Consider the following 12,450-nt stretch of genomic DNA (forward strand, 5'->3'; position numbering starts at 1 on the left):
AAATATCATCAGTTAGTTTGTGCAATGTGTGTCATTCAGTTCTCATTTTCCATTCATTGTTCAAGTGTGTATCCGCCTCTTCCATTAGGCGGTGAACTCCAGATAAGCTTACTTCTCTCATCTTCAGCTTCAAGCAAGGTGTCTGGCACATCGTAGACAGATTTTTTAAAGTGATGACATGACTGGTATACTATCCATTGACTTTCTTCAGTTCACTANCTTCAGTTCACTGTATACACATTACATGCCCATTAATTTGTAATAGAAAATAGTAGGTTTATCTGTGCTAACCCTTCCCTGGAGTTAAACTGTAATTCATCATTTATTTTCAATATTAGCTCTCATTAAAATATATAGGATGAAGCCAAAATACCTCTCAAATAATCTGCTCAGCTGGCCTTGTTATCAGTCTGAAGACAGTGATTTTCCTGCCAGCTGTGGCTGGTGTCATGGCCAGATTGAATGTTTTTCTGAGATTTTTCATCAAGTGGCATGGAAGAGTTTTGTGTAAGGTTGGTGCATGGGACCCGAGAGCTGTTATGGCTTCCTATTCTGCCTGAAGACATCTGAGCTCTTAACACTAAGGAGTTGGGAATAGGGGCTCCTGGAGCCCTCCTATCAACTCTGGACTGGAGAATACAGCCTTGTTTGATTGCTAGGAAGTGTATTTGAGCAGCGGGACATCTTTAGCCTCATAAAGTTCTTGTCTAACATCCTTTTACACAAATTATTTGGGCATATTCAGGTTGGTATTGATGTAATGTGTTCGATTTTTCTTGTTCTTGTAGGGCTTGTTGCTTTGCTTATGTGAAGGGCAAATGCACACAGGCTCTTCACTCATATCCTGTATTGCTATTGATTTAGGCTGCTACCAAGTGGCAGGAAATGAGGAAAAAAATGTTTCCTATTTCTCAGCCATAAGCCAATTACAAAATTCAAGCCTTATGTTATTGCTTCCTGGGAAATGTTATCTCAAAATAGATATAACTACTATTTCTACTAACCAATAAATGATTGTCTCAGTGTTAATACTCGGAGTTCTATTATTCAGCCTCCTTTCAGGGGCTTTTGGTCTTGCATTGAAATAGGTTCCATCTATTTTCTGGAGCAGATAGTAGGTGGTTACATAACATCTACATGTTTACAAGAGTCTGGCTTTTAGAAACAGGCATTAACATTCTCACATATGTTGTCATGAGAGTGAATGCACATGTCCACATGCCTCTATATAAAACACACTGTTTAATTTATTTGCATACTTTTGTATTTTTGTAACACACATGCATGCACACACCATTAAAAAATAAAATCTGAAGTCAAATTCTCTATAAGTTAAAATTTGTAAAGATGGTTATACCTTTGTGAATTACTATGAGGGAATGATAAAGCAGTTCGGAAAAAGAATCTTTTATAGCTGCTTCCAAATATTTTTCACCTGTGGGAGTGTAAAGCTTTACAAATCCCTGCCCCTCCCTGCCCCCCCACACTGTTTTTCTGTTCTCTACAATACTGATTGCTATCATTTCTGACCATCAGTGAATACAGTCTCAACACCCATTACAATCAAGGAACCAAAAATTGTATAAATCTTAAAACATCATCACTGCAACAATTTGAGAACCAGGTCAGATTTCATTAGGATTATTTGACATTTGCTGGTATTCAAAGACTGCATTATTAAAAAAAATATGCATCATAAGATTTGTAAGAACACATGTCTTATCGAAAAGTCTTCTAATTTAACAAAATTAATTATATCTCATATAGAATGAGAGACCGTGGACTATGAGAAACAAACTGAGGGCCTCAGAGGGGAGGGGGTGAGGGAATGGGATAGACCGGTGATGGGTAGTAAGGTGGGCACATATTGCATGGTGCACTGGGTGTTATACGCAACTAATGAATCATCGAACTTTGCATCGGAAACTGGGGTTATGCTGTATGGTGACTAACATAATATAATAAAAAATCATTGAAAAAAAAGAATCTGAGATAAAGAAAGAACTATTGGTCAGAATATAAAAATAGCTCCATTGTATATCCATCAATATTGTTATAATGATTGTTAGCATGATTCTATGAACACCTCTGATTATTTTAATTTTTTAAAAGATTTTATTTATTTATTTATTTATTTATTTATTTATTTATTTGAGATAGAACAGGGGGAGGAGCAGAGGGAGAGGGACAGCAGACTCTGCACCAAGCACAGAGCCTGACATGGGGTGCAATCTCATGACCTTGAGATCATGACCTGAGCTGAAATCAAGAGTCAGACACTTAACCAACTGAAGCACCCAGGGGCCCCTGTATATTTAAATTTTTATTATATATTGAAATCATATTGAAGATAAGAAGATTAACAATACAACTAAGACATTACATATATCTTAGGAGTCTCAAGTGTGCCCTTCCACAGCCTGGAGACCATTTACATTTAATGTGGTAATTGATATGCTTAAACTTATGTCTTTCATTCACTGTTATTTTCAATTTGTACTATCTTTTCTTTCTTCCTCTTTTCTTTTTTCTATCTTCTTTGCAACTTAGTATTTTGCAATTAAATTTTTATCCCCCTCTTGCTTTTACTTATTACCTAAAACTCATGTTTTGTTCTTTTAGTAGTTTTTTTTTTCAGTTTTATTGAGATATAATTGACATAAAACACTATATTAGATTTTGGTGTACAACCTAATGATTTGGTATAGGTATATATTGTAAAATGATCACCACAATAAATTTAGTTAATGTCTGTCACCACATGTAGTTAAAATATTTTTTCTTGCAATGAGAACTTTTTTAAGATTAAGGTTCTCTTAGCAACTTTCAAATATGCGATACAGTGGTATTACCTATAGTCACTATGCTGTACATTAGGTATATATGGTTTTTTGGGGGTTATAATATTCACCTTTAGCCTGTCATAGTCTAGTTCATGTGATGTGATAACACTTCATTTATTATGAACCTTGCTATAGTGTACTAGAATGTATCCCTTCCTAGAATTTCTGTTGTTCTTGTCACATTTTACTTATACATGTTTTAAAAAAACCACAATATATTGCTATTTTTGTTTATATGGTCATCTTTCAAAGAAATGCATGCAATACATAAAACATCTTCTATATTTACCTATGTAGCTACCATTTCCAGTGCTCTTCGTCCTCTTTATATTCNGTGCTCTTCATCCTTTTTATATTTTCATCTGGTATCATTTCCTTTTACCTGAAGGACTTCCTTTAGTGGAGGTCTCCTGGTCATCTGAAGAAGTCTGTTTCATCTCCATTTTTGGTTGGTGCTCACATGATATATCTTTGTCCATTCTTTTATTTTCATGATCCCTGTGTCCTATTTGAAATGAGGTTCCATAGACAGCATATTGATGGATTATATGTTTTCTTTTTCTTTTTTCTTTTTATTCATTCTGCCAATCTCTCTTAATTGATGGTTTTAGAACATTTATATTTAAGTAGTTATTGATATGCTAGGGCTTAACTCTGCCATCTTATTTGTTTTCTGTTTGTTTCTTCTGTTTCTCTCTCTTCTCTTTAATTTTTCCTGTGGGTTATGTGAAATACTGATTTATCTACAGTATTTTGAATGTATTGCTTAGTGCAGTTTTCTTACTGGTTTCTCTCGGTATTACAATATACATAAACACATCACAGATTATTGGTATTGACGTTTTAACACTTAAAATGAAGTATAGAGTACTTCCATTTAAGTCCCTTTATTATCCCCATTAAAATATAGTTTTCTTAATTATTTCCTTTACATTTTTCAGTTCCATATCAAATGATGTTATTAATTTTACTTCAATCATTAAATATGATTTAAGAAACTCATTAGAAGGATAGTCTGTTATATTTAGCTCANTTAGAAGGATAGTCTGTTATATTTACCTCCGTTTTTACCCATTCCATGTTCCTTTCTTTCTGAAGTTCCAAGCCTTCCTCTGTTATTGTTATTTCATTTCTGTTTAAATAATACCATTTAGTCATTCTTTTTTTTTTTTAAGAGAGAAAGAGAGTGCACATTTGGGGGGGCAGTTGGTGGGGGAAGGGGCAGAAAGAGAATCTTAAGCAGGCTCCATACTTAGTGTGGAGCCCAACACAGGGCTCAGTCTCACAACCCTGAGATCATGACCTGAGCTGAAATCAAGAGTCAGATGCTTAACCAGCTGAGCCACCCTGGTCCCCTCGTTTAGTTATTCTTAAAAGGTAGAGTTGCTAGAAAGAAATCCTGTTAGTTTTTCTTCATCTGAGAATCTTTAAATCAAACTATTGTCACTTCCTTGGGTAAAACACCTCATTGGATTCTCATTAAATGAGAACCAAATTCAGGCTCCTAACCTGAGGGCCATGGCATTTCCTGCCTCCATACCCTCTTCTGGGCTCTGTCCCACTCCCTCTCTGTGTGTCTTGGTGCCCACAACCCAATAGCTATTTCCCTTCTGCCATGCAGTTCACTCCCTGCTCATTCATGGCTAGTTTCTCCTCCTTCATTGGATGACTTCTTTCCCACAGAGGCCTTCGCCGTGCACCAGCCCACATTATTCCCTGGTCTCTGTCTTGTTATATCCAGAACATTTATCACACTCTGTAATTATTCTACATACTGCTTTTTGTTGTTGTTATTTGTTTTCTATCTCCCTCACTAAAGTCTAACCTCGGTGAGGGAAAGGATCCCATCCGTCTTGTTCTCTGTTGCAGCAAATCTTAAGTTAGCAAAGTAACCTGAGATTGCACACATAATAATGCTTATGTACCTATCAAGTTAATTGGTTAAGCACTGACTGATTAATATGGAGGCTTGCACAAAGCAATCCAAAGTATAAAACTAAAGCAGCAAACTGTAAGGGGTCAGCACTGGGCCAGGATATTACCTGCAAAGAACTGCTTCTCCCCCAGACTATCAGAGGATTTGGCAGGGCCAGGGCAAACCCACACACCTGTCTTGAGTGATCTCTCCTTGCTGTAACTGCAGAGAAGGATGTGTATTTATCCATGGGCATGCTTATTTATTCAGTACCTACTATGTGCCAGCATGGGCAAACACGAATATCTAACATTTTGAAATTTAACATATTTTGCTTTGCTTTCCAGGACGTTTGTCCTTTTTTCCCCCATCATGTTTGCTTTGGGAATAACTGGAATTGGATATTCCAAATCCCTGTAATCAGGGTTTTATGTTCTCACTTTATAAGCAGTTATATATACTTGGTTTATTTCCTCTGAGTGAGCGCAAACCTCTGGGGTCCCAGGGCAAATTCCCACCCTGCGCCTGGCATGGTGCTCAGAGCAGAGCTCAGGCTCAGGAAAAGTTCTGAGGAGAGGGAAAAATGGGAGTGGAGGACAGGGCGGAGTACTGTGGATTTCAGAGCAGCTAGAGCAGGGCTCAGCCTTTGAACATTTTAGTAACAAAGACATGCATTTTGTTTGCACCTCAGTCCATCAGAAGGTATTATATGGGTCCTGAATCTCTCAGGAAATTTTGGAGCAACAGAAAGGGTTGCCTCCCCTCAAAATGCTGCTTTGTTATCACTCCCCGAATTCTTTATTTCTAGAGGGAACACTGGGTGTGTCAGAAGTGCTAAACTCAGCTGTTTCTTATAGAAGGAAATGGATGGATGTTCCCTGGTTAGTAATAATCTAATCAGAGACAAACTGAGTAGATGGCATCAGGATGTGTGTGTGTGTGTGTGTGTGTTTCAATACCGACTTGGTTTTATGGTATGCCATTAAGTGATTTTTTAAAATAAACCCTAAAGATATAAACCTTTACAATAATGGTCAATCCGATTTGGCTGCTCTCCATTATTGTTCATTTCCCTTTCAAATGTTTCAGGTGACTTGCAAAGATTGGTGCAATCTCTAACTTGGCGATTTGACCTGGGACCTTTTTGAAGGTTCTGATGCAGGGTCCATCGCAGAGCTATGGAATCAGAGTGTCCTGGAGGCAGGGGGATGTGGATGGTGGCACCAAGCTCCACTGCTCTTGCAAGTTTGGAAAGATAATCTTCCTAAAACAAGTGTGGCCATAGGTGAAATATTTCATAGGATGAAATATTTGTTTATCCGTACGATGCTGTCCCGTTGGGCTTACATAACATACAGTGACGTCCCACAGGCGAGGCACTCGCTCTGCTTCCTTCCACAGACAGCATGGTGCCTATGGCTTGTCTTGTGCAGTGAGGCACTGCACTTGCCTTTTCTTAACTTGGGCTCTTCTGTTGAGATGAACCCATTCTGCAAAGATAAATTGTTAACTTTTAATAATAAACAATGAATAAACAACTCATGACACTTTATAAAACTGTTCCCTTTGCCTCCAGGTTGTTTGTTTGTGACTTTGATACACTCCCTCGAAATGTTTTCAATAGGGTGGTTTTAGCCACAAAGAAGAAATTGGATTCACCTGATGAGAAGTTCTGGGCTAACACGTAAAGGTTGACTGAAATCGGAAGGAGGGTCCACAGATTATTTACTTCCATGTATTTTCTAATTAAGGGAGTCTGCCTAGCAAATGATTCCAACAAAATGTTTACAATTTTGCCTGGTCCATTCTCCATGCCGAGCATGGAGACAGTTGATCCGGCGGATGGCAGCCTCTGCGTGGATTCTATGTCGGCTGCTTCAAAATCATTTAGGGCAGCTCTTTGGTCATAGGGATGCCTGAGATTCGCTCCCAGAATCCCTCATTTAGGAAGTTTGAGGTGAGGCTAGATACCTGCCCTCTTAAAGATTCCCAGGTGATCTTCAGGACTTACCCCAACCCAGGTTGAATCTTTGAGTACTTGGAGCTAAAGAAAAATGGATGTTTGCATTCCACCAAGGCTAACTTGTGTCTTGACTGTCCGGATTGTGTGGGAATGACTGCTGTGTGCCGAGCATGGGGACGCAGCTGTGGGGTGAGATGCAGCAGCTGCTTGGTGCTCAGACCCTGACCCAGGTTCAGAGAAGCTTGGCCTTGCATGCAGTTGATCCCAGAAGTACTACAGGAATACATGTTGGCATGTGAAGTGGGGAAGTTTTACCAAAGGCAAGTCGAAGGATTTACGTGCCTTCAAATAAGTTTTAGATGTTGACATGGGCAGTAATAATATGGATTTTTTTTTTTTGCCTTTCTAAACTATGAAATGTTCTCTTTTTAATGTGTAAGATCGCTCTGGAACCAAGGGAACTATATCTTCATTTATAGCTACTCCTTCTAGCTTCAAGGCCAGAGTCTGGTTGCGTTCCAGTGCCGGGAGAGATTACAGCTCCCACGAGCAACGTTGCTTGTTAGTAAATACATCCGAGCGAGTGGACGCTGTTCCAGAGGATCCGTGTTTATACTTCACCAGACGAATCATTTAGGGGGAGAAAGCCTGCCTGTTAACAAGCAGGCCTGACGTGACTAATGGCAGTTCTGGCCCCAGCCTGGACAGTAGGGGCTCACAGAGGCCAACCTGGCTCACTTTCGGCTTCTCAGCTTGGCAGGTTTAGAAAGTGTTTCCAACTGAGGGCCCCAGGGATTCCGGTACAAAAATGCTAAAACACTCAAGTACAGTGGTATGTTTATAAAAGGCACAGGGGCCCCAGTCCTGCCCAAGAGAGGTCAAGGAAATGCATTTGTCAACCTCACAAAAGTTCTTGACCAGAGAACTTTATTTGATTTAATCTATATCCGTAGCAATTCTACAGTTGAATACTGAGCCATTTATTATGAAAGTTAGGAGTATGTTTCTGAATGGGACCCAGGCAGCTCTAGCTGTGTTGTTTCTCCATGTCTCCTTTGTCAAGTATGGTGACTGAAGGTTTTGGCCCAACTTTCTTCCTCAGGGAGGATTTTTATGTGTCGTCCTGTTGTGAGGAGGAAATTAAGCAACACATGCCCCATGAACAGATGGTTTGTATGTGGATGGCAGTGTGGGCACCATAGAATAGCTTCACTGGATGGGTCCCCACAGAAACTCTTGGGGGAGCCAGAACAGGTGGAAAGGAAGAGCTGGTATGGAACCTTGGGGCCTTAAGAGCTTGGGAGGGGATCTCACAGCCAAGGACACATTCCAAGCATGTCCCACGGCGAAGGGAGCCTGTGGACTCTAGGTTCCCTGTGTGGTTGCCTGCAGGGAGTACTTCTAGGTGAAGATGAGGATAAGGCTGGAGAGACAGACTGGTTCCAGGTGTGGTAGCGCCTGAGAGGTGGGCAAGCTCTGTATTCTTTCCAGGTAATTTCATCAGACCCCTGACTTTAGAAACCATCTCTCTACCACTGAACTTCAGATAGACCTCTCCGGTTTCCACCTCCCCCCAGACCTCCAGATTCCTGTGCTGGCTGCCCTTGGAACATCTCCAACAAGAAAGCCTGAAAGCCATCTCAGAACGGAATTCCCCAACCTGCTCCACCCTTCCTTGTTCCCATCTCCTCAATAATGACAAAAATACAGGAACTGTTTTTGCTTCTTCTCTGTCCCTCCTCCTTCCACATCAAATTTACTGACAAGTTCTGCTGACTTGACCTTTAAGACAAACTGCAAAGACATGAACCTCTCTTCAGCTCCATGAGCTCCTGTCTCCTCTTTGACCACAGCAATAGCCTCCTAGCTGCGGTGTCCCTTGGCATCACCATGTGAAACAGACTACATCATAGCCCTCACTATGTGCAGTGATTGGCGATCAAACTCCTGTTAGAGTGATTTCAAGAGAAACGAGGCACAGGGGAAGTGATGCCATGTTTTTAGCCAACTCTTGGAGAGTCATTTTGGCAAATGTGGGTTGGAAGGGGTGTGGGTTGGAGATGGTGAGGCATGTTTTTTGATTGATGGGGAGATATGGGAGAAAGGGAGCATGAGGTAATACAGGGGAAAGGGGAGGGTGGCTGGGACCGTCATTCTCCCTGGTGTCTCAGGGCATAGAGTTCACCCACAGTCACAGGACAGGTGAACTTTAGGTTGATAGGCTGATGTGCCAGCCCTGGGTTAACCCCCCTTCTCTCAGTGAAGTAGTAAGTGGGCTTATTAGCTGACAATGGGTAGAGTGAATTGGTGGAAGAGGACGTATATCAGGGATCATGTGCCTTCTTTCTGAACATACCATGGAGCCTTTCACCAGCTCTTCCCTCCATCTGGAATGTTCTTGATGAGGATTTTCACATGGCTGGTGACTATGACATTCAGACCTTGGCTTAAATGTCACCTCCTCAGAGAGCCTCTCCTGACCTCAGAATCTAAAATAGCCATCCTGCCACCCACAGTCACATCACCCTATTTTAATTCTCTGACTAGCATTTGTTACTGTGAGATATTCAGTTTGTTAATTTTCTACTTGATTACGTTTATCACTGCATTTCTTATGAGATATTAGCACACACTAGGGCCGAACCTATAGAGAAATCTTCATGAATAAGGATGAGATATTCCTTTCCTTCAGGAAAAGATGCAAATGTGTCATGATGGAATACAGCAAAACCCAATTTGGGTATATAGACTTGAATAGGCCCGAGATTAAATCTGTGTGTGTGGTGTAGAGGGGAGTGTGTATCCTGTACCCTTTGCTTCAGCAATAGACAGCATGATTTATGAGTGGCCTGAGCCCTTCTAGGCAAAGAGAAGATCTCTGAGTTCTCAAGGCCACTCAGGACTAACTTGAACTTCATACTTGCCTTCCTATGCTGGCTTCCTTTAGTGCACACGGGCATAGTTAGAGGTTCCGTTACCGTTGGTGAATATTAATTTAAATATCTGAACTAAGTGGATCAAGGAAAAGGCTTTAAAATGGGAAAAATGGAGAGGCTGGTCTGTACTCTTTAAGCCCTAAAGAAATGTCTGAACTGGGCCTAAAGACCCTCCTGGCTCTGTAGCCAGTGCAATCTTTTCAATTGGGCTTAAGAGAAGACTGCCAGCCTAGAGGCAAATGCATCTGAAACAACTTTTGTCTTAAAGTGATGGCTTATATTTCTAAGAACTTAAAAAAAAAAAATCCTGAACCTTCTAGGGAAAGACTGTAATTAGTCAAAAAACATTTTGATGTATTCTCTAAAAACGAAACAGACAAAAACACCTTGTATACCCAGTTTAAGATAATGCATAGAAATATGTATATATTCTGCCCATGCGTTTCTTCCCTAAATCTCTGATGATAGTACTGAGGTGCTGAATCATTCAGGACTGAACCAGTATATCATTTTCTAAAAGGATAAAATAGGAAGTGACTGTATATCTAGTCAAGTAACCCAGGACCACTCACCATCCCATGGCCAGGAAACACTAAAATAGTGGACAAAATTTACTTCAGAAAGAAAAGGGATTTCATAACCACTGATTGGAACCACCCTTTTGGTTAAAGGCATGGATACTTTCCTCAAGCTACCTATCACCTTGGTGGCAAACTATAAATGTGTGGAACCGAACCCAGATTGATGAAAGTTAAAATTTTGATAGATGTTTCAGTTTCTTCTTCTGCCTATAGGAAATGAGTTCATGTGGCTCAGACAACATGCTGTTCAGGGCCCTGTGATTGGTGACCTTTCCTGTTTACTTCTTCGGGAAAGATCCAAGTGACTTGGGCTTTCACAAGCACTGTCAGAGACCTGGGGGAACATAAGTGGTTGTCTGCATTTTTCCTCTGGTTTGTGAAGTTCACCTCACTGACTGACCCATAAATTACAAACCATATAATCTGCTGGGTGGAGAGGCAGAGTTCTGGACTGCAGTGTTTTCTGTTTCTTCTTTATTTAGGCTGGAGGAGAAAAAATAGATCCAGAAGAGGCACTGATCTATGAAGAGGATTTAGATGAAGGGGACGGTGTTGAAGGCGAGGTGGACGAGAGCACAAAATTAAAAATGTTCCGCAGACTCGCCTCTGTGGCCTCTAAGCTTAAGGAGTTTATTGGCAACATGATCACCACCGCTGGAAAAGTCGTGGTGACGATTTTACTCGGTTCATCAGGTGAGCATTTCCAGCATTGGATGGAGCACAGGTAGTAGCACTTGGGTGAAGAAGAAAAGACACGGCTGAGGAGAAAATACAGAAAGAAACAATTCTGGTTTGTGACACCAAACTCATAAGTGTCAATGCTAGAAAACTTGCCACATGTACACAGCACACACGTGGAAATCATTTTTCCTGTTCACTTCTAGCTTTTGTGTTTTTAGTTGGTTTCTGTCAACCTCCGTAAAGCCATCTTTTCCTATATCTGAAGTGATGTCATGTTTTAGGTGTATATCCGAAAAACCACTCTTCTCCCCCAGGGCCCATGAAGGGCAATGGGCTCTGATGAACAATGTTGGGGTTCTCTTCCACAGCCACTGTGCGCCTTCTGAAAACTCGTCTGTTTACATTGGGTCATTAGTAATCTTAATTGAACTCTCCAGGATATACTATTTTTCTTCCTCAGATTGTAATCTTGCAGCACAGACACTCACTTCCTTTAAATCTTGGCTGTGGACCACTTGTTCCATAGTAACGTTATCTCCATCTTCTCCCTCCTTCCATCGTGCTGTTGGCAGCTGTTCCAGAGCTCCTGTGAACTTTAGTCCATGCCTCATCGTTGAGATTGAAGAAAATGAAACAACATGACTGTTTTTTTTTAATAGGAAAATTAAAAAGGGTGAAAGAGAATAGACTTTCTCGAGAAATAGATCCCAATATTTTAAGGAAGAGTCATTTCAAAATGCCCCCCACAAACGTTTTTAAATGTCTGTCAAAGAATTACCTCATTTTATGTGCCTCTTTGTGGCAATAGTGTAGATCAACTTTTGTGGGGTAGGGCAAAGTTTTAGTGAGCCTTGGCCACAGATGTAATATTGTTACGGATCCTACTTAACCAAAAAAAAAAAAAAAGTAAGTTATCATCAAAAAAATGATAACAGGGAAAGTTGGAATGGACATACAAGTATTCCTGAAAAACTGGGGGGGGGGAGTAGAAAGATGGAAATAGGCAAGCAAATATGCTAAATTCTATTTTATGAAAAGTAGATATTTACTCTGCTCAAACACCATGGGAAGAATTTCTTCATCATCTTGTGTTTCCCTATACTTACAAATATCACTTTAATAGAATTTTTTTTCACAACAAAACCAGCATAAGTTCTGATTTTATAAATAAAATGTGATTCATATTTTAATAGCTTGATCCATTCCTGAAAGCATGTGAAGGAAATGTGTATAATCTCTAAGAGTTACAGTTCCTGAGTGATAAATGATTTTCCGGTTCCGGGCAATTTGTCATGACCACGTCTCTTCTTCCTTAGGTATGATGTTGCCATCTTTGACCTCATCTGTGTACTTCTTTGTATTTTTGGGTCTGTGCACCTGGTGGTCCTGGTGCCGCACATTCGATCCGCTGCTGTTCAGCTGTCTCTGTGTTCTGCTGGCGATTTTCACGGCGGGGCACTTGATTGGACTTTATTTATACCAGTTCCAATTCTTCCAAGAAGCAGTTCCACCCAATGACTACTATGCAAGG

At 40.5% G+C, this 12,450-nt stretch overlaps 1 protein-coding gene across 1 annotated transcript in view; it reads left to right on the top strand.

Annotated features, from left to right (window-relative positions):
• The window catches only part of PIEZO2 (piezo type mechanosensitive ion channel component 2), a 351,612-nt gene that overhangs the window by 84,578 nt on the left and 254,584 nt on the right, over positions 1-12,450 (top strand). The window contains exons 6-7 of the mRNA XM_034642188.1: positions 10,721-10,931; positions 12,236-12,449. Of these exons, the coding sequence (XP_034498079.1) occupies positions 10,721-10,931; positions 12,236-12,449 (425 nt within the window). The remainder of the gene's footprint in view (positions 1-10,720; positions 10,932-12,235; position 12,450) is intronic.

Source organism: Ailuropoda melanoleuca, chromosome 14 (assembly GCF_002007445.2).
Source record: "Ailuropoda melanoleuca isolate Jingjing chromosome 14, ASM200744v2, whole genome shotgun sequence".
Taxonomy (NCBI): domain Eukaryota; kingdom Metazoa; phylum Chordata; class Mammalia; order Carnivora; family Ursidae; genus Ailuropoda; species Ailuropoda melanoleuca.